Below are 22,772 nucleotides of genomic sequence, written 5' to 3' on the forward strand. Positions count from 1 at the left end.
ATATTCTTCAAGCCAGAAAGGAACATCATACATACAAGAAGCAAAAATTGGAAGAAAATGGAAAATGAAATAATCATTGGAAGGACAAATGCACCATGTAGAAAGTTGAAATAACATTCAGGGAAATTAAGGCCAAAGATGTAAATATTAAGTATACAATACTTATTTATTTACTATCTATCTTCATGCACATGAATGCATTTGGTGTCATCATTTTGTTTACACACACATGTGGTGTTCTTGTGGTTTGATGCAGTTCTCCATGCTTGTCTATCCCATGGAAGCCTATTTGTCTCTGCATAATGCCACAAACTACATTCGTTTAAAATGCCCACTTTATTCAAGCCTTGGTCTGCAACTACGTGTTTTACCCCCAACTCTTTCTTCTATTAACAAACTGGCAAATCCTTGATGCCTTAAGATGTGTCATCTCACTTAATCTTCTCTTTTGGTCAAGATGTGCATTAATTTCTTCTTTCCTCAATTTGATATAGTACATCTTCAGTTGTAATCTGATCTATCCATCTAATCCTCAATATTCCTCTAAAAGTGCCACACTTCAAAAGCTTCTGTTCTCTTCTCCTTTCAGTTGCTGTTACTGTCTTATTCAAGCAAAAATCTATAAAGTTTTATTATTCACTGAGCAATTTCCTGGTTTCTGACAGCAACAGGATAATTAGTTTATCCATAATCAATTTATTTAAGAGAACATTCATGTTTTTTATCTCCAAAGGATATGCAGAGTTGGGATTTTCAATGAGCAAAGAGCTAATTGTTTGTGATGTAATGTACCTCGTTTGAAAACTTTTACTTTCCTCTTTGTCGTAAACATCTTCATTTTCCAAGAAATTCCTATTTTAAAAATTATAAAATCAAATTCTCATGTTCTAGAACTTTTGAATCTGAATTAATGGCTATTTCCAAAATTCAGTTCTGTGGTTTTGTAGCTCTGATTTTTTTTCTATTTCTAACATGCTCAGTTTCACTAGGAATGTTGTCTACTATTCGATCATAAAAACTTCATTTTTTGCCAATTTTGGTGGGCTCCAGAAATCCCCACGGAAACAGAAATTATTTACATCAAGCATTATCTATAATTTTGTTTGTTTCCCATCATCCAACCCATAGTTAGACATATGCATTCTTTATTTCATTTTGATTTCATGTCCACTGCTTTTGTTCTGCTTTAGGATAATATTACAAGTATAACAGATTTTGAGTTTTATTACTATAGTTGCCTAAAATAGTTGTGCTGGTCAATGCTTCAGTCAGTATAGCAAGGGTGCCAATACTTAGGTATTGGCAAGGGCAAGATGTGCCACAGCCCTCCACCCCTCTAGCTTCCAGGGAAAGGAAAATATATAATGTAGTCAGGTGTTTTTCTTTCAAGAACATGATTTAAAAGCCAGTATTACATAAGTTTTAACAGGGTCAGCCCTGAACTATTTTATGGGTATTTATAAATCAGCATTCATCTTCCAAAATATTAACTCTTAGCTTGTGGCTGACGTAGTATTATGGTACATGCAGAAAATGAAAATTTGCGGCGGATGTATTATTAAATTGCTCCAGCTACGATGGTTTTTTGTGGTGTCGAATGTACTTTTATGGTTCCCAGAATCATCTATGTGCTCTGCAGACTTTGTAGATGACAGTTGCAGTATCACTTGAACAATTCATCATTTCTGAAACCTTAATTGCCTCTCACTTCATAGGCATTAGATGACATTTGAGCCCTCTCTGTTTCATGCATTTTTTGAGCTTTTACATTTATTTCGTGTTCAAATAGTACAGTAAAGAGGAGAAATGTTTGGAAAAATTATTTACAAAGCCTTTGGTGAGTTTACAGATGATGAAATTGGAGTAACTAAGATTACATGTCATCCGAAGATAATAATGATTCTATACTTTTTTGAAGAGCACTTGCTTCATATGTTTATTATATTACTTTCACTTAGCTGTTATGGAAGATGCACATCAGCGTGTGAATGAGATCATAAGAGTCTTGTCAATGTAGTGTTCATGTTTCAATTTGCAACACAGTATAGGCCCACTGCACTACGAATGTAAAATTTTGCTTTTCTCTTGTGTTTTGTGTGTTTCTTTATATATAAATTGGCTGTAAACGAAATAGGAATGGAAAGGTCATGTGATTTCTTATATATTTGAATACTAGAATTATTTATAAATTTTCTTCTGTAATGTTTACTGTTAAATTGAAATTTTTGCTGCATATACAAGATTTAACACTAGCAATACCAAAACATGTCTAATAAACCTAAAAGTGTTTTGAAATTACAAATACATATTTGTACACATGAATTATAGCTTTAAAAAATCTAGATATTTTAGCTAGTCCACAGGCAATGGCAGCTACCAATGAGACCAGCACCATGAATGTTAAAAATGCTCCATACATCCAGGTCTTGGCCCCATCCTACAAACTATCATATGGGCAGTCTTGCAGTCCTGGGCTAGTTGTGAAAAAGTACACATGTTACGAGTCTGTAGACTGCATTCATTTGGGCATAAAATTTGTGTCACTACTACATTCTGCAGTAGTCTTTCACAGTATTAATATCTCTGTGTAGCTGTTAGTGAGTTGCTAGCTTAGATAAACTGAGTTAAAAACACGTAATCAGTACCAAGGTAAAACATTTAACAGTCAGTCTGCTCGTATCAAGCACTATGCTCATCTCATGCATTTATGATGGAATGGGTGTGGAGAAGTATTTGTATGCACCATATATGAGTAACTATGACCTACTCTGTTAGCAATGAAGTGTGAGATTACATGTTGATAAGTTTGGCTTACTGATCTGGTTTAAATACCAAGACACCTGGTAATTAGAAAGCTGGTCATCATACAATCAAAACTGTATTTCAATAAATGCAAAAGTATTGATAACTATGTGCTGCAGTGTGGTGTTCATTCTTTAGCTAATGTAGGTCGAGCCATTTTATGATGGGAGCAGGATTCAAGAATATATAAAATGAGACAACTGAGGGCTAATAACCAGATACAGTAAGTTACACTACATAAATGATTCACAGGGGACATCAGAGGACTTTTAAAAATTTGTGATGTTTGTTAATGATTCAAGTGTATTGATAAAAGGACCAAAAGCACCCATACTAGGCACAGCTTGGAGAATAACAAACAAACTTATAACTGATACAGAGCCAAGAGCTTAACTCTTAATCTAACGATTTTATGAAATGCTAAACAAATAAAAGTAATTTGTGAAAAGGACAGTTGCTACTCACCATATAGTAGTGATGCTAAGTCGCAGATAGGTACAACAAATAGACTTTTGGAAAGTGAGCTTTTGATCAACAAGGCTACAAGGCATTACCTACAAACAAATCCAGGGTACGCTTGTGGGCACCCGCATGGTACCATCCTATGCCAATCTATTCATAGGCCATCTACAGGAATCCTTCCTAAATACCCAGAATCCCAAATGCCTCACCTGGTTCAGATTCATTGATGACCTCTTCATGATCTGGATTGAGGGTGAGGACACGCTATCCACATTCCCACAGAACCTCAACACCTTCTCCCCCATTCACTTCACCCTGGTCCTACTCAACCTGACAAGCTACATTCCTTTATGTTGACCTCCACCTCACCCTGGTCCTACTCAACCTGACAAGCCACATTCCTTGATGTTGACCTCCACCTCAAAGATGGCTACAATATTACCTCAGTCCAATCAAACCTCCCAGCCACCAGCAGTACCTTCACTTTTACAACTGCCACCCATTCAATACCACAAATCCCTTTCATAAGCCTAGCCACTCATGGCCTTCAGATCTGTAGTGATGAGCAGTCCCTCTCAGAGTATACCAAGGGTGTTACTGACATCTTCACAGACCCTAACCACCCTCCCAATCTTGTACAAAAACAGATCTCCCATGCCTTATCTTTCCAGTCACCCACTGCCTTACAAATTCCCACCTTCTAGCCACAGAGGAGTATTCCCCTCATAACTCATTACCTCCCAGGACTGGATCAACTGAATTACATTCTCCACCAGGGTTTCAGCCACCTGTTGTCACACTCTAAAATGAGAAATGTGCTACTATCCTTCCCACTCCTCCCACAGTGGTATCCTGCCATCCACCAAACCTGCTCAATATCCTAATTCATCTCTACACAACACCTGCTCCCAACCCCTTGCTTATGTCTCACATCCCTATAATAGCCCTAGATGTAAGACATACATCCTCCCACCACCACCGGGTACAAACCTCACCTATCCCATCAAAGGCAGGGCTTCTTGTGCAAATGGTCATGTCACCTACAAGCTGCAACCACTGTACTGCTTTCTACATGGTCATGACAACCAACAAGCTGTCTGTCCACATGAATGGCCAAGAAACAGTTGGACCACCCTGTTGCTGGGCGCACCACCCAACATGATGTTCTTAATTTCAATGACTGCTTCACAGCCTATGCCATCTAGATTCTTCCCAGCAGTACCAGCTTTTTTTAATTGTGGAGTTGGGACTCTCCCTGCAATGTATCCTACGTTCCTGTAACCCTCCTAAGCTCAACCTTTGTTAGTAAATGTCATTACACATCAGCCCCTTCCCTGTTCTCATTTCTACACTCTATTCCACTAACAAACCCTCAGTCTTTTTACCTCTCTCCTTTTCTGCTACCACCCCCCCCCCCCCACCTCCTCCTTTCTGTGCCCTCCATCTAATCTGCTCTACTGTCTCCCCGCCTCATCCCTGTACGCTCCCACAAGCAGCACTTTACCATCCCCCACCCTACTGTGCTCTCCCTCCCCCTCTCTGCTCCAGCCTCCTCCTTATCCTCATCACCCAATTGCTTCTCCCATCATGCGCTGCTGCTTGCAGTCTGACTTCACCTGCCAGAGTCTATACTCATGCGTGTGTGAGTTGCATTTGTGTGAGTGTGTGAGTGAGTGTGTGTGTGTGTGTGTATCTGCCAGAGTCTATACTCATGCATGTGTGAGTTGCATTTGTGTGAGTGCGTGAGTGAGTGAGTGGGTGTGTGTGTGTGTGTGTGTGTGTGTGTGTGTGTGTGTGTGTATTTTGTCTATTTTCAAAAAAGGCCTTGTTGGCTGAAAGCTCATTTGCTGGTTGTCTCTTTGATGTATCTATCTGTGACTCAGCATCTCTGCTGTATGGTGAGTGACAACTGTCCTTTTCATAAAGCTGTTACATTTCATCCTGAATTTTCCATTGCTTGATTTTAAAAGTGCTTTGTGTAAGACTCCTAAGCATCTAGATGGCTCCAGCAACATAAAAGACTCACTTATGCCTAGTTATGCCTGATTATGAAAATGGTTTGGCTAGCATGTTTTTACGCAATACTGCCCTATGGGTAATCTTATGGAAATGCATTTGTTGTCAAAAAATAATGTAGGCTGTATATCAATGTAATGTGAATATTATGTAATTTTGATAAGTGAACATCTTGCAGAAGCCTGTTCACTTCATTAGAATTCTTACACTTACATGTGAATACACGTACCACCTAATGGTTTATGTGGTTTTTCAACTCCTGTGTCAAAACCTTTTCCTTATCATGATTAAGTAATTTTAGCAACCTTTGAACTTTGAAATTCAGCTGAAGTTCTAAACTTGTGTATAGTGATCAAGAGCAGCATCTAGCTAAAAGACTGTTGATATTTGATTGTCAGCTATTGCAACAACAGAAATACCTGTAAAGAAATAATATTAAAAAGTTGAAGACAGGCATCCACTCACATGCAGATGAATGATTTTTGGTCCATAGACACAGTTAAAAGATCAGAAAAAGTCCTTCATTTTTGAGCTTCATTATTCTAACTCTCGACTGCAGCTCCATCTCCTCACCACCGTGAGGTGCCTGGCAGATAGTCAGTCTCATCGTACCAGTTATTAGGGTTTCTTCCCATTCCATTCATGTATGGAACACATGAAGAATGGTTGTTTGAATGTCTCTATGTGTGTAGCAATTATTCCAATCTTATCCTCATGATCCGTATGTGAATGGTACATAGAGGACTGTAGTATATTCCTAGGCTCATCATTTAAACCCAGTTCTTGAAACTTTGTTAATAGACTTCTCAGGATAGTTTATGTCTATCTTCAAGAGGCTGCCAATTCAGTTCCTTCAGCATCACTGTGACATTCTCCAATGAGTCAAACAAACTAGTGACCATTCATGTTACTCTTCACTGTATATGTTCAATATCCCCTGTTAGTCCTGTTTGGTACAGCTTCCACACAGCTGGGCAATATTCTAGAATGAGTCACACAAGTGTTTTCTAAACAATCCCCTTCATAGACTGCTTGCACTTCCCCAGTATTCTGCCAATAAACTGAAGTCTACCACCTACTTTACCCACAACTGAGCCTATGCGATCATTCCACTTCATATCTCTACAAAGTGTTACAGTCAGGTATTTGTTTGAGTTGGTTGATTCCAACAATGACTCATTGATATTAGAGCCATAGAAAATTGTGTTTTATATTTTGTGAAGTGCGCAATTTTACAATTCTGAACGTTTAAAGGAAGTTGCCAATCTTTGCATCACTTTGAAATGTTATCAAGATCTGGCTGAATATTTATGCAGCTTCTTTCAGATAGCGCTTCATTACAGATAACTGCATCATCTGCAGAAAGTCTGAGGTTACTATTAATATTGTCTGCAAGGTCAATAATATACAACATGAAGAGCAAGGGTCCCAACACACTTCCCTGGGACACATCCAAAGCTACTTTCTACATCTGATGATCCAAGATAACATGCTGCATCCTGTGTACCAAAAAGTCCTCTACGTAGTCATAAATTTCACTTGATATTCCATATGATCATACTTTTGACATTACGTGTAGGTGTGGTACTGACTCAAATGATTTTTGTAAATCAAGAAATACTCCACCTATCTGACCCCTTGATCCAAAGCTTTCACTATGTCATGTGAGAAAAGTACAAGTTGGCTTTCACATGATCGATGTTCTTGGAATCCTTGCTGGTTGGTACTGAGAAGGTCATTCTGCTTGAGATACTTCATTAAGTTTGAGCTAAGAATACATTCTAAGGTACTACAACAAATCAGTGTCAGGGATATTGGAGAGTATTTTTGTGGATGATGTCTACTACCCTTCTCATAGACAGGTGTGACCTGTACTTTTTTCCAAGAATTGGACACTGCTTCCTGTTCAAGGGATCTGTGATAGATTTTAGTTATAAGAGGGGCTAACACAGCTGCAAATTTAGTATAGAGTCTGACAGGGTTTCCTTCAGGCCTGTGATAGATTTTAGTTAGAAGAGGGGCTAACACAGCTCCAAATTCAGTATAGAGTCTGACAGGGTTTCCATCAGGCCTTGAAACTTTGTTCAGTTTTAATGTTTACAGCTGTTCCTCAACAACACTGACACTAATACTTATTTCATTCATCTTTTCAGTGGTACAAGGATTAAACTGGGACAATTATCCAGGGTTTTTATTTGGAAAGGAACATTTGAAAATTGAGTTATGCATTTCTGCTTTTGCTTGCTACCCTCAATTTCAGTTCCTGTCTCATTTGCTAAGGACTGGACACTAACTTTGGTGCCACTAACAGCCTTTACATAAGTCTAGAATTTCTTTCGGTTTTGTGAAATATCATTTGACAATATTCTACTATGGTAGTCACTGAAGATATCATGCATTGTTCTCTTGACAGCCAAATGTGTTTCATTTATCAGCTCTCTATCTATAGCCCTATATTACAACTATTATGCAGTAATCTCTGTTTCTTTAGAAGTTCCTTTACAGTAACTGTGTACCATAGCAGTCCCTCCCATTATGGACTGCTCATCTGTGTACATATCCATCCAGTGCATTGTCAACTATTCTTTTAAACTTGAACTATAGTTCCAGTAAATGCTCCTGCCCTGTGCTAAAAGTTTCAAATTCCTCACTGAGATAAGGCACTACTGATTTTTAATCTGGTTTACTGAACATATATATCTTTCTATTTGTTTTAGCTCTCCTTTGTAATTTGGTAATCATTGTTGCCACAAGTGCATCATGGTCACTGCTGTCAGTTTCGATGTGATCATTCTCACTGTGGTCAGATCTATCTATTGCCATCAGATCCAATATATTTCCATAATGAGTGGAGTTCCTAACTATCTGTTCTATGTAGTTTTCAGAGAAGGCATTTAGTAATGTTTACTAGGATGTCTTATAATATCCACCTCTAACAAAATTGTGATTTTCTCAATTAACTGTTGGACGATTTAAGTCTCCACCAATGATTACAGTATGATAGGGGAACTTACATACAAGTGTACTGATGCTTTTTCTGAAGTTTTTGTGTACATCAGGAGATGAGTCTGGTGGCTGACAGGAGGATCGAATTATCATTTTATGCCCACCCCTAATACTGAATCTTGTCCAAATAATCTCACATGCAGCTTCAGATTCTATCAGTTTCAATTATCAGTATCTCATCCACTGTGGCAAATACACCACCTCCATTTCCCATTTGCCTATCCTTTTGATATACACTTACATTTTCTCCAAAAATTTCAGGTTTTAATCAGCTTCACGTAACTAGTATTATGTGAGCTTCACTGTTCTTCGTGAGTGCTTTAAACTCTGGCACATTGTTATGAATGCTTTGGCAGTTTATCATTAGGATTTCACTATTCTCACCTGTACAAGGCAATTCTTTTGAGCTTACATAAAAGCTTCTGGATTGGGTGTAGAGTTGTCTAATCTAAAATATCCTTGTGTGCATCCCACACACAGTCAGCTTCCTGAGTGGCAGCCTCTGATATGTACATGACCCATTTAGGGGGACACTACATTTCTTAACACTACGGTGCAGATCCAAGAAGTAACAGCCTAGCTTGTCACAGAACCTTCAAAGTCTGAGGTCCAGTCTTTCCAATCAACTCAGAATGAAAGGGCCATGATCAGTTCTGGGAATAATGCTGCAAATTGTGAGTTTCATTGAAACTCCATGCACAAGGCTGGTTTTTTCAACCTTCTCTGCCAGTCACAGTTTTGGAAGTAATAGTTTGACATTTCTCTCTCTCTCTCTCTCTCTCTCTCTCTCTCTCTCTCTCTCTCTGTGTGTGTGTGTGTGTGTGTGTGTGTGTGTGTGTGTTTTCTGGTCTTTTAAGCATGTCCATAAAAAGTTGAGTAATTCCTAGTCCTCAGCTTCTTTTGTTTAATCAATTCATTTGAGAAAGGACATTAGTAACTATAGGAATGAAAAGTGTGAAATAGCCTATCTCACAGTACAAGCAGTAGGCAACAAATAAGAGAAATAATGATTAGTGCCCCACAGGTCCTGTGTTTGTCAATTCTTTTTGTAAATAGTATTAGAAAAAGTGTATGGTTTTCAGTGAGCCTTATGAAATAGGATACTGTACGGAACAAAGACGTCAAATAGCTCACACCAAAAACCTCTGACAGAAATAAAAAACTCTTAGTTAACAATCAAAACAGTGTTGTAATAGATAGTAAAGATACAAAACATATTGTAAGATACACCACATTTGGGGTAAAAAAATGTAATTTCTTTGGGCTATTTTCTTTCAGAATATAGTTACAAAACACAGAACACCAAAGCCATATATGATAAACAGCATGTCCTGAGAGTCAGAAATGATATAAGATATTTAATACTAAACTTAGAAGAGTCACAGACTAGAAGCGCCTTGAAAACATGAATATCAGTTTTTGCTGTGAAATAATTTGTTAGAGAAATAAAGTTTGACAATAATAGCAATAGCAACAGTTGATCATATATTTTAAGTAAAATACACAATTTTTTTACCACTGTAAAATGCAAATTTCATCCACAGAATGTTAGCTTTAAAAACTGTTTTCACATTTGTAACATGTCAGAATAAAATTTTTGGTAGTAGAATTTCAGAAGTGGTATGTGTATACCTTTAAACTTTTGGTTCTAATGTTCTGTATTTGTCCACATACAGTCACATTTTATTTTCAAAAATGTAATTTTACTGTTTCAAAGAAGTTGTGTAAACTTGCCTGCAGCAACAAATGGTCTTAGAAATGTGAATGGACTTATATTTCAATATCATTACAGACACAATTTTTTAATCTAATTTATGCACCAGAATGACATAATTCTGCAGAGACTTTAACTGTTACTCTTGTCTGCACAGTAGAACTACATAAAGTAGCTGAGTAATATAATTTGTTTATGGTTTTACAAATGCTGTACTGCAGGCACATAGGTGCTCTGCATGTGAGAGAATAAGTTTCCATTCACTCTTTCAATTTGCATAAATTGTCTTAAGTAACAGCTTCTGCTGTTATGAATTTTAATACTGATAGGTTTATGTTGTACATATGTTGCATGAATGGCTCCATAAGTAATCAGTGATTGTGATTTTCTGTTACAATCTTCACACACATGAAAATGAGTCAAGGCTATCTTAAGATGCCTAATAATATTGAAGCAAGGAGTGAAACAAGTGCAGTTACATTGAAGTTGTACATGTGTGCAGTGTTTGCAGAAGAAACCATAGCATCAGGCCCAATATTTGCTATGTGAGCCATAGCATGAGCTAAATAGTTCTGTTCATATACACCAGTGAAGAGATAGGCACCTGGACCAACAGCATAGACAGCAACATCTTCTCCTCCATGAGTTTCATCTTTTAAATATCTGCAAAAACAATTGAAACTGTAGTTATTTCCAAATAAAAAGAAATTTAAAGAAAATAGGGTATTAGTATAATGTGTAGATAAAAATTCAATATAAAGATGTGATATCCTCACATGACTAAGTACCCTGGACATTATTATTCACTTGGTGTCATAACAAAGACTCTGGATAACCAGTCAGTTAAAAAAATCTGTTGTATTGGCATTGACAAAAAGACATCATGGGCCATGTACAGTTTCCTACCAGACCTAGCAGTAACAGTTTAATGCAAAGATATTATGTAACCACTCTGTACTTCACATTTGCAAGTAGATTTTTGGTCATAAAATCATTGTAGACTGTTGCTATTGTGTGTCATGAAGTAAGTTAAATATAATTTAGTAGCATTTCCTTGTATGATGCAAATCTGCTAATTTTCTTTTGATAACAGAATAAACACATAAATAAAAAGAATACTTATTGTAATAGTCTAATGAAAAAATAGCAATCTTTCTCTCTCTCTTAATTCACCTTTGCAATGAATCCTTACAGTAATAAATTTTAACATAATTGGATTGTTAACATTTTTGCTATTTAAAGACTTGCTAGCTGTTCACTCAGCATGTTATCTGTGTAAACATTTTACACACCTTTAAACATTCATTAACATGATGTTTTGACTGTCAGAGATAAACTGTGATCATTTTTTACATGCTATTAGAACTCTATTTCTACGTAGACTGTGAACCTTATCATATAATTACATGTATGATGGCTATCTGGAAAACAACAAACGTTTTATTCTATCTTGGACGTGATAGGGCCTACAGCCACCATCTTGGTGCCATAACGTTCATACTCTCAGTATGCATCTAGTATTGGTAGCATGTGGACCATGTCTCTGCTACTTTGCTTCCTCTAATGTGTTTAAATGTGCACTGCAATAGAAAATCTCTCCAGTTGTGAGATGCATTTTATGACTACATTTTTGTTGGCAAAAAACTGTAAACCAGTTTTCAAACACTGACACAATTGAGGCAGGTGATCAGAACACTTACAGTAAATCATAACTGAGAGCTTCTATGGGGTTTTGGATGGGAGGTTTATAATCAGCCACCATATAGCCCAGATTTGGTGCTGAGCAACTACCAGCTCTTCCCAACAATGAAGATATGGCCTGGCACATATTGCTTTGACACTGATGCCAAATTGCATGCCACTATAAATTAATGGTTGCAATTGCAGGTGACAGATTTCTACAGAGATGGTATTGAAAAACTTGTGCCACGACATGGTAAGTTCCTCAATTTCAGTGATTATTATGAAGAAAAATAGCTTAAGAGTATACCTCTAAAATGTATACAATAAAATCTGGTTTTTCCATTTTGTTAATTCTTTATTTCAAAACGTCTGTTACATTCTGGATAGCCCTCATAATAAGTACAGCTATTTTCAGATGTATGATCATGTAACTTACATATGAAATGCTTCACTAACAACATATGCAGTTAGTAAGCATTACATGTATAGCTTACAGGATTACAAGTCTGAAGATGACTGCATCTAGCCAAAACCGGTAATACTGTAATATGATGTTATCTAGATTGTTAATAAACTTGTTGAAATTAATCATTAATTGTGAACATAGATTCAGTATCTATGAATGGCATGCATGGCTTACCTAGGAGAAAAGTGTTGGTATGTCGGAGCACTCCGATTCATCTCCATTACATTCACCCATGTGCTGTTAGTGCCATTACTACGATGAGTATAGAAGCTTGGACCATTTGCATATGTGAGTGTCTCATATGGCTCTTCACCATCATTGTGGACAAAACCGAGGATGTCAGTACCACGGTTGGGATATCCACTTATGGACATTGTATGAGAGTGGTCAGCTGTCACCACAATCAATGTATCCTGGGAATTTAAAGGCATTATTAATCGTCATGAATGTGAAGTAATTCACATTAGTGACATGGAATCATTTGAAGGTTGTCCACCACAGCACTCATATTATTGCCTGAGAACATTATAATTAAAATTTTGTAGTCATATATGACAGCATGTACACAGACTAAAATAACTACCCAATAGCTACTATTACTATCTGACTCCGATGAACCACTCATTTCTCATCAGTAGATGAATGAGTGCCTATTCTTATTTTTTTCTATATTATTTTTACATGAGAATTATCATGAAAACAGGAAAAACGTCCTTACAGATTTTAAAAACTTAAACACTACATGAAGTTACAGTTCACTGTGTATTATATTCAATCATGATAATGATGCTTTTGTTTCCACAGTAATTTTAGTACAAATACTCTTTGCCAGTGCCTCCATAATGACTACAGGTATTGACAAACCATAGAACACAATGACCCAAGAAATATGTAAATTTGGTCAGGTTCCATTTAAGGTAAATTTTCGGCAATGAACTGTATCTGTCAACACGAGTAGTAGCATGCTATAAATTATGCAGCAAAATCATTGTGATAATATGGTTTGTATGGAACTGCCTGGTGTAATTCAGTATATGTGAGATGGAAAGTGAAAAGGGACCTCTTGTTGAAAAAATAAAATTTTCAGTACAAGCAAAAAATGTATGATAATGTCAAAAATATCCATTTTAGTTTTTTGTGTATTATACTAATTTACTTCAGTCTGTACATGCATGTATCAGTTTAAAAGTTGTTTGAAACCAACAAGATTCAGTAAGAGCATTGTAAGCAATTGATGTCAATCTTCTGAAAATGGTTACCTTGTGGTTATGGAAAAATAACTTTGACCTGACAAGACGCCCCTTTCCAATCTCACAGCTATGTGTGTAATTCTTCACAAAATAGCATCTCCTAAATTTTAGAGGCATTTAAGGAGCTCAGAATAGCTATGTATAAAGAAGAACAATTTATGTCTATAGTAATGCCAAAAAAGACAGGCTGATTCTTTCTATATCACAATTATAAATGCCTACATATGTTGCCAATTTGCAGTTGACCATAACATAGAATAAAAATACAAATATTCTGCTAAAAAAAGCAGCTCAGGGTTCACTAATTCCTCTTGAAGTTGGGCCAATTTACTTGTCTTTAAATTAATGAACACTGTAATGTACTATAGGTCTGAGGTGATTAACCACATAGCGTGTAATGTTAACTAAGAGAATTCTGTACCATTTGACAAAAACATTTGAAGAGTAATATATATGCAGAATTTTTTTCTTAAATATGTTCAATTATTTTTAACAATGGTAATAACGTGAAACTTTGAAACACATTATCTTGAAACACCTCTTTTCCATCACAGATAGTCAACCAGTCATAACTGACCCAAATTTAGAGATAGAAATGTGTTTTCTTTAGCAGATTATTCATAATTTAATGCCAAACATAAAAATTACAGTAATTCAAATCCAAAATTTTTGACAAGAAGTCCCCTTTCACTTCCTGTGTCACATATGCACTGATCAGTCAGACCATTGCAACCAATGATCTACTATTGATACAAACCCAACCAGGCAATAGCTCCTTGACACCTGCACTGTGGGATGAAGACAAGCTGGTGGTGGCCCCATTACGCCCTTGGGAACATTCATGTGGACATCAATTGGTGCAGTGGAGCGCAAACAAGGCACCATGAAAGCCAAAGACAATTGTACACTGGTTTCAGACCACATATACCCCTTCATGATCATAGTGTTTCCCGACAGCAGTGGCATTTTTCAAAAAGGTAATGCACTGTGTCACAAGGCCAGGAATGTGATGGTGTGGTTCAAGGAGTGCAACATATCTGGGATGCGACTGAACATGGCATCTGAGCTCATCCCTTTCCCACAATTTACGGGAATTAGGTGACTTTCATGAGCACATGTGGTGCAAACTCTCTCCAGCGACCAACCAAGACCTCACTGCTACCACACCATGTTGTGTTGCCACTGCTATCCATGCCAAAGGTCAACCTACTGGCTATTAGGTACATGATCATAATGAACAGTATCTATAAGGAACTAAAATTAATGGACCCAGAGTTCAGTAAGTAATACCTATTACTGTTCATCAGTTGGAATAGATCTGCCAGGCTCCCATATCACTGAATATGAGTTGCTATTTCAGGTGAGTCCTTTCCATTGAAGAGTATCACTGTAACCAACAGGACCAATAAGCCTCTCAGATTCTTGGTTTATGTAGTGTAACACACCTATCAGTTACAGTACAAAACTGCTCTTGATAAATCATGCAGCTAACTGACTAAGGAAAATCCGTCACTTTCCACTGGCTCCTTTTCAGAGTAGAAAAAAAAGAGCAATCTTATCCTAACCTTTAATCCTGAGGGTGGGGTCTACTGATACTCTCTACTTATTCATGCATCAAGGGTTGCTAGCTGCACAAAATCATCATGAGAAGGAGCCTCTACACAGCTTAAAATGGAAGGAGATGAGCCAGTGGTAACTTGAAACTTTGTGAAGCTGCATAGGGTGAGTTCAGCAGCTGCATTGATACAGCATAGCCACAAAAATAGTTATTTAGGTAGAAGTCTCAGTCTGATACAGTTTCAGCTGCTCACAAATGATCAGTGGGAAGATAGTATACTTTGTCTATGCTACCTTATCAATGCCATTTTCGTTTTCTTATTTGTTCAATTAATCACTTCTAGACCATACAGTGCCTGTACGCCCTGAGGTGAAAAAATTATGGGATAGCAATATGCACATATACAGATGGTGGTAGTATTGTGTACATGCTGTGTAAAAGGGAAGCACATTGGCAGAGCTGCCATTTGCAAGCAGGTGATTCACAAGAAAAGATTTCCAACGTGATTTTGGTAGGAAGGTAAGATAAGGTAATTTTATTGTCATTAGGCCATTACGGCAATAGACAAAATTTTTATGGGGTGTAATCATTACATTAGTAAATAGAACAGCATAGCTTGTCAGTTGCTAGCTTACAGTTCCATGTTGCAATTAAAAAACTATTTTAATTCATAAAAGTGGTTGGCAACAAGCCATTTATTTAATTTTTTCCTAAATGCACACTCTGGAAGGTTTTGTACCATCTGAGGAAGCTTATTACATAGTTTATGATCCATTACTGTCTTTGACAGTTTATGGTATGATCTAAGTACGGACTTATTTTTTTCTTGTGTTGTGACCGTGAATATTATTTCTGTTTTATGTCATGCAGATTCTTTTTTGAATAGATTAACACTTTGTATATATACAGATTCATGACAGTCTCATTATTTTACTTTCAGAGAACAAGGGCTTACAATATGCTTTATGTTGAGAGCATGTAATGACTCTGATAGCTTTCTTCTGCAGCAGTAATATATTTTGAACATTGCTTGAGTTTTCCCAGAGAATAAGTCCTTATGACATAATACTTTTAAAAAATGCAAATTAAGATGTTTTAACATAGGCTGTCGGACAACTTTCCCTAAGAGATCTTAATAAGTAAAATTTAACACTAATGTATTTTATGTGTCACTCCCAGGTCAATTTGTCATCTAGGTATACTACCAAGAAGATTATGTAACAGGTATCATTACAACCACTTTTCTCCTTTAGACTACTTACCATTTTTTGTGTTTTCTTCTTGTTCAGGAGAAACCTATTTCACTCAAACCAATATAATGCTTGGGCAAGTGTATTGTCAACAGAATCTTTTAGCTTAGTCAGATCATTATTACAATTTAGTAAGGCAGTGTCATCCACAAATAGCACTGTATTTGAACTTATAAAGGAGGGTAGGTCATCAATCACTACCAAAACCAACAATGATCCCAATGTGGATCCCTGTGGAACTCCCACCTTAGTTAGTTTCTCGGTAGACTTTTCTTTGTCAATATGCTCAACTGGCCTATAGTTTTGGAGATAAGATGTTAATAATTTTAGGTTGTTATCCCTGATGCAATAGAAATGGAGTTTCTGTAAAAGTGTGCCATATCCTACACAGTCAAATGCTTTACTCAGATCACAGAAAGAAGCCAAGCAAAGCACTTTTCTTCAAATGCTTTAATAATGTACTTAATTACAGAGTCTAAAAACAAAGATGATGTGACTTACCATACGAAAGCGCTGGCAGGTCGATAGAAACACAAACTGACACATACATACACACAAAATTCAAGCTTTCGCAACAAACTGTTGCCTCATCAGGAAAGAGGGAAGGAGAGGGAAAGACGAAAGGATGTGGGTTTTAAGGGAGAGGGTAAGGAGTCATTCCAATCCCGGGAGCGGAAAGACTTACCTTAGGGGGAAAAAAGGACAGGTATACACTCGCGCGCACACACACACACACACACACACACACACACACACACATCCATCCGCACATACACAGACACAAGCAGACATTTGTAAAGGCAAAGACTTTGGGCCCAAACTCTTTGCCTTTACAAATGTCTGCTTGTGTCTGTGTATGTGCGGATGGATATGTGTGTGTGTGTGTGTGTGTGTGTGTGTGTGTGTGTGTGTGTGTGTGTGTGTGCGAGTGTATACCTGTCCTTTTTTCCCCCTAAGGTAAGTCTTTCCGCTCCCGGGATTGGAATGACTCCTTACCCTCTCCCTTAAAACCCACATCCTTTCGTCTTTCCCTCTCCTTCCCTCTTTCCTGATGAGGCAACAGTTTGTTGCGAAAGCTTGAATTTCGTGTGTATGTTTGTGTTTGTTTGTGTGTCTGTCGACCTGCCAGCACTTTCATTTGGTAAGTCACATCATCTTTGTTTTTAAATATATTTTTCCCGCATGGAATGTTTCCCTCTATTATATTAATTACAGAGTCTGTTGCATCAACTGTGGGTTTTTTTGCGAGATCCATATTGTGTTACATTAAATATTCCAAGTTTTTCAAAATGAACAGACAGTTGATGGTAAATGATATCTTCTATTATTTTGGCCAGGAACGGAACTATTGATACAGATCTCAAACGAGCAGGGTTGTTTTTGTCACTCTTTTTGTACACAGGAACCACTCTAGATAATTTTAGCTCCTCTGGAAAGTATCATTCTGATATACATTTATTTATGCATTGAGTCAATGATTTTTCCAGCAAGTTGCAAGACATATCATAAATATCATTGCTATCTGATGACTTGAAGTTCCTTACAATTTTTAATCCAATACTAAGAGTAATCTCAGAGAAAGTGAGAATATTGTTGTAGGGTGTTCCATGACAATTTTTTCTAAGAGTTCTGATGGACTTGTATCTGGTTTAATGATGCTATTGCTAACTTCCTCCAAAGGTTTAATAAAATGATCATTAACCTCTTGTGGAGAAATGTTGATTTTGACCTTATGTGATTCTTTGACCACACTGCTTATGAGCTTCCAAACAGCTCTGCATTTATTCTTAGAACTCTCAATGCATCAGGCACTGTGTGACTTTTTTGCTTCAGTAACCACATTTTTTTATAATTGTTCCTCCATCTTACATACAAGGATTTTGCGTTTTCAGACTTAGTATTATTTTATATGGCTGACAGCATCATTACGCGATCTTTCATACTGGACAGCATTTTAGTAAACCAAGAATTTTTCTTTTCCAACACCTTCTTTTTACAGCCTGTCTGTTTGTTACTTTGCATCTTCTAATGGAAATACTACCATCAAATATTTGTAGAAATGAGTTCAAAAATCATTCAGAAATAATTTTATCTGTCTCATTGTTTGACAGATAATGAATACCATTACTATTTCTCTGAGAAAATCAATCTCTATCTGCAGGGGATTTCCTGCATTGTCAGTTTCTCCATTGCTCATTGGCATAGTAATCACCATTTCTGAGTTTGACAAGTTACCACTAAGATTGATTGAGCTGATTCTGTTGTTGTTGTTGTGGTCTTCAGTCCAGAGACTGGTTTGATGCAGCTCTCCATGCTACTCTATCCTGTGTAAGGTTCTTCATCTGCTAGTACCTACTGCAACCTACATCCTTCTGAATCTGAATAGTGTATTCATCTCTTGGTCTCCCTCTGAGATTATTACCCTCCATGCTGCCCTCCAATACTAAATTGGTGATCCCTTGATGTCTCAGAATATGCCCTACCAACCGATCCCTTCTTCTAGTCAAGTTGTGCCACAAATTCCTCTTCTCTCCAGTTCTATTCAGTACCTCCTCATCAGTTATGTGTTCTATCCATCTAATCTTCAGCATTCTTCTGTAGCACCACATTTCGATCCTGCGGAGATCTAGGGTGCAAATTTCTCGACCTCCGCTATCGGGTGGAGAAATGTAGGGTCCCCCTGAATAGGTCAGGCATGCACTACACGCCGGAAGCGGCTACAAGGGTAGCGGAGTACGTGTGGAGTGCACATGTGGATTTTTTAGGTTAGAGAATTCCCTCCCTAGGCCTGACAAGATGCCTCCTGAGACGCGGCAAGGTAGGAGTAGGCAAAATGCAACAGGGAATAACAATATTAATGTGCTAATAGTAAACTGAAGGAGCATCTATAGAAAAGTCCCAGAACTGCTCTCATTAATAAATGGTAACAACGCCCATATAGTACTAGGGACAGAAAGTTGGCTGAAACCAGACGTAAACAATAATGAAATCCTAAACTCAGATTGGAATGTATACCGCAAAGACAGGCTGGACAGTGAAGGGGGAGGCGTGTTTATAGCGATAAGAAGTGCAATAGTATCGAAGGAAATTGACGGAGATCCAAAATGCGAAATAATTTGGGTGAAGGTCACGGTTAAATCAGGCTCAGACATGGTAACTGGATCTCTCTATAGGCCCCCTGGCTCAACAGCTGTTGTGGCTGAACATCTGAAGGATAATTTAGAAAATATTTCGAGTAGATTTCCCCACCATGTTATAGTTCTTGGTGGAGATTTTAATTTGTCGGATATAGACTGGGAGACTCAAACGTTCATAACGAGTGGCAGGGACAAAGAATCCAGTGAAATTTTTTTACGCGCTTTATCTGAAAACTACCTTGAGCAGTTAAACAGAGGACCGACTTGTGGCGATAACATATTAGACCTTCTGGTGACAATCAGACCCAAACTATTTGAAACAGTTAACGCAGAACAGGGAATCAGCGATCATAAAGCGGTTACGGCATCGATGATTTCAGCCGTAAATAGAAATATTAAAAAAGGTAGGAAGATTTTTCTGTTTAGCAAAAGTGACAAAAAGCAGATTACAGAGTACCTGACAGCCCAACACAAAAGTTTTCTCTCAAGTACAGATAGTGTTGAGGATCAGTGGACAAAGTTCAAAATCATCGTACAATATGCGTTAGATGAGTATGTGCCAAGCAAGATCGTAAGAGATGGAAAAGAGCCACCGTGGTACAACAACTGAGTTAGAAAACTGCTGTGGAAGCAAAGGGAACTTCACAGTAAACATAAACATAGCCAAAGCCTTGCAGACAAACAAAAACTACGCGAAGTGTGAGGAGGGCAATGCGAGAGGCGTTCAATAAATTCGAAAGTAAAGTTCTATGTACTGACTTGGCAGAAAATCGTAAGAAATTTTGGTCTTATGTCAAAGCGGTAGGTGGAACAAAACAAAATGTCCAGACACTCTGTGACCAAAATGGTACTGAAACAGAGGATGACAGACTAAAGGCCGAAATACTAAATGTCTTTTTCCAAACCTGTTTCACAGAAGAAGACTGCACTCTAGTTCCTTCTGTAGATTGTCGTACAGATGACAAAATGGTAGATATCGAAATAGATGACAGAGGGATAGAGATACAATTAAAATCGCTCAAAAGAGGAAAGGCCGTTGGACCTGATGGGATACCAGTAAGATTTTTACACAGAGTACGCGAAGGAACTTGCCCCCCTTCTTGCAGCGGTGTACCGTAGGTCTCTAGAAGAGCGTAGTGTTCAAAAGGATTGGAAAAGGGCACAGGTCATCCCCATTTTCAAGAAGGGACGTCGAACAGATGTGCAGAACTATAGACCTAAATCTCTAACGTCTATCAGTTGTAGAATTTTGGAACACGTGTTATGTTCGAATATAATGACTTTCCTGGAGACTAGAAACCTACTCTGTAGGAATCAGCATGGGTTTTGAAAAACACAGTCGTGTGAAACCCAGCTCGCGCTATTCGTCCACGAGACTCAGAGGGCCATAGACACCGGTTCACAGGTAGATGCCATGTTTCTTGACTTCCGCAAGGCGTTCGATACAGTTCCCCCACAGTCGTTTAATGAACAAAGTAAGAGCATATGGACTATCAGACCAATTGTGTGATTGGATAGAAGAGTTCCTAGATAACAGAACGCAGCATGTCATTCTCAATGGAGAGAAGTCTTCCAAGTTAAAAGAGTGATTTCAGGTGTGCCGCAGGGGAGTGTCGTAGGACCGTTACTATTCACAATATACATAAATGACTTTGTGGATGACATCGGAAGTTCACTGAGGCTTTTTGCAGATGATGCTGTGGTGTATCAAGAGGTTGTAACAATGGAAAATTGTACTGAAATGCAGGATGATCTGCAGTGAATTGACGCATTGTGCAGTGATTGGCAATTCAATCTCAATGTAGACAAGTGTAATGTGCTGTGATTACATAGAAAGATAGATCCCTTATCATTTAGCTACAAAATAGCAGGTCAGCAACTGGAAGCAGTTAATTCCATAAATTATCTGGGAGTACGCATTAGGAGTGATTTAAAATGAAATGATCATATAAAGTTGATCGTCGGTAAAGCAGATGCCAGACTGAGATTCATTGGAAGAATCCTAAGGAAATGCAATTCGAAAACAAAGGAAGTAGGTTACAGTACACTTGTTCGCCCACTGCTTGAATACTGCTCAGCAGTGTGGGATCCATACCAGATAGGATTGATAGAAGAGATAGAGAAGATCCAACTGAGAGCAGCGCGCTTCGTTACAGGATCATTTAGTAATCACGAAAGCGTTACGGAGATGATAAATAACTCCAGTGGAAGACTCTGCAGGAGAGACGCTCAGCAGCTCGGTACAGGCCTTTGTTAAAGTTTCGAGAACATACCTTCACCGAAGAGTCAAGCAGTATATTGCTCCCTCCTACATATATCTCGCGAAGAGACCATGAGGATAAAATCAGAGAGATTAGAGCCCACACAGAAGTATACCGACAATCCTTCTTTCCACGAACAATACGAGACTGGAATAGAAGGGAGAACCGATAGAGGTACTCAGGGTACCCTCCGCCACACACCGTCAGGTGGCTTGCGGAGTATGGATGTAGATGTAGATGTAGATGTAGTTATGTGATCTACCCATCTAATCTCAGCATTCTTCTGTAGCACCACATTTCAAAATCTTCTGATTCTGTTAGCATACATTAAGGACACTGATTTGTGGCAAGAAAAGGGGAAAATTGTTACATCACATTGATCTTGTGCACATTTAAAATTAGCAAATATATTGTCTAAATACGCTAGTTCCTTCGTGGGTTATAGTTAACACAATGTAGATTGAGCTGTTGTAATATGTTTTTCAAATCACTAACACAGTGTGTATCGGTTGACATATCAAAATCGTAATTAAGATCACCACCTATTATAATGTTCATAGTTGGTAAATCTGTTCTCAGAGAGTGCAATTTTTCTAAGAATACACTAATAATACCACTAGGAAACGTGTGCAGTGATGCTACTGCTGTCTTCATACTGCTAATAACTATACCAGTAGCTTCAAAATTCAGTTCTTCATACAAGTAATCTAGATCTATGTTACCAATTGTGCAAGTGATTGATCTGCCAACGTAGATTGCTACACCACCTTTCTTGTGAACTCTTCTGTAGTAACTGTTTAATAAACCATAATTTTGTAACTTACAAGGTGGAGGTGTGTCTTTTGTGGCCCAAAGTCCGCTTAAATAGAAGAAGTCAAATTTATTCTGTGATGGATAGTAATTCAATACCAATTCCTTGTCCTTCAACCTTTGGATGTTTAAAAAACCAATCTTTAGCTCTATATTCTGCTCTTCCTCATTTCCTGGATGATACTTATTTTTGGATTTGTCAGCTAATTTTTTTCATCCCTATCAAGCCATTTTAGTTTCCCTTATTCTTTATTATTTTGCTGACATCTGTAACCATCCTATTTAATATTAAGAACCCCAAACTATTTAGATGCACACCACACTTTCCCAGGCAGTTCTCATTCAGGAATTTATTTG

At 37.7% G+C, this 22,772-nt stretch overlaps 1 protein-coding gene across 2 annotated transcripts in view; it reads right to left on the bottom strand.

Annotated features, from left to right (window-relative positions):
• Positions 1-9,455: 9,455 nt before the first annotated feature.
• The window catches only part of LOC124776334 (alkaline phosphatase 4-like), a 112,777-nt gene continuing 99,460 nt past the window's right edge, over positions 9,456-22,772 (bottom strand). For both annotated transcript variants that reach the window (XM_047251275.1, XM_047251274.1), the window contains exons 6-7: positions 12,324-12,562; positions 9,456-10,663 (exon numbers count right to left, since the gene is read on the bottom strand). In XM_047251275.1, the coding sequence (XP_047107231.1) occupies positions 10,426-10,663; positions 12,324-12,562 (477 nt within the window). In that variant the 3' untranslated portion in view covers positions 9,456-10,425. The remainder of the gene's footprint in view (positions 10,664-12,323; positions 12,563-22,772) is intronic.

Source organism: Schistocerca piceifrons, chromosome 2, assembly GCF_021461385.2.
Source record: "Schistocerca piceifrons isolate TAMUIC-IGC-003096 chromosome 2, iqSchPice1.1, whole genome shotgun sequence".
Classification (NCBI taxonomy): domain Eukaryota; kingdom Metazoa; phylum Arthropoda; class Insecta; order Orthoptera; family Acrididae; genus Schistocerca; species Schistocerca piceifrons.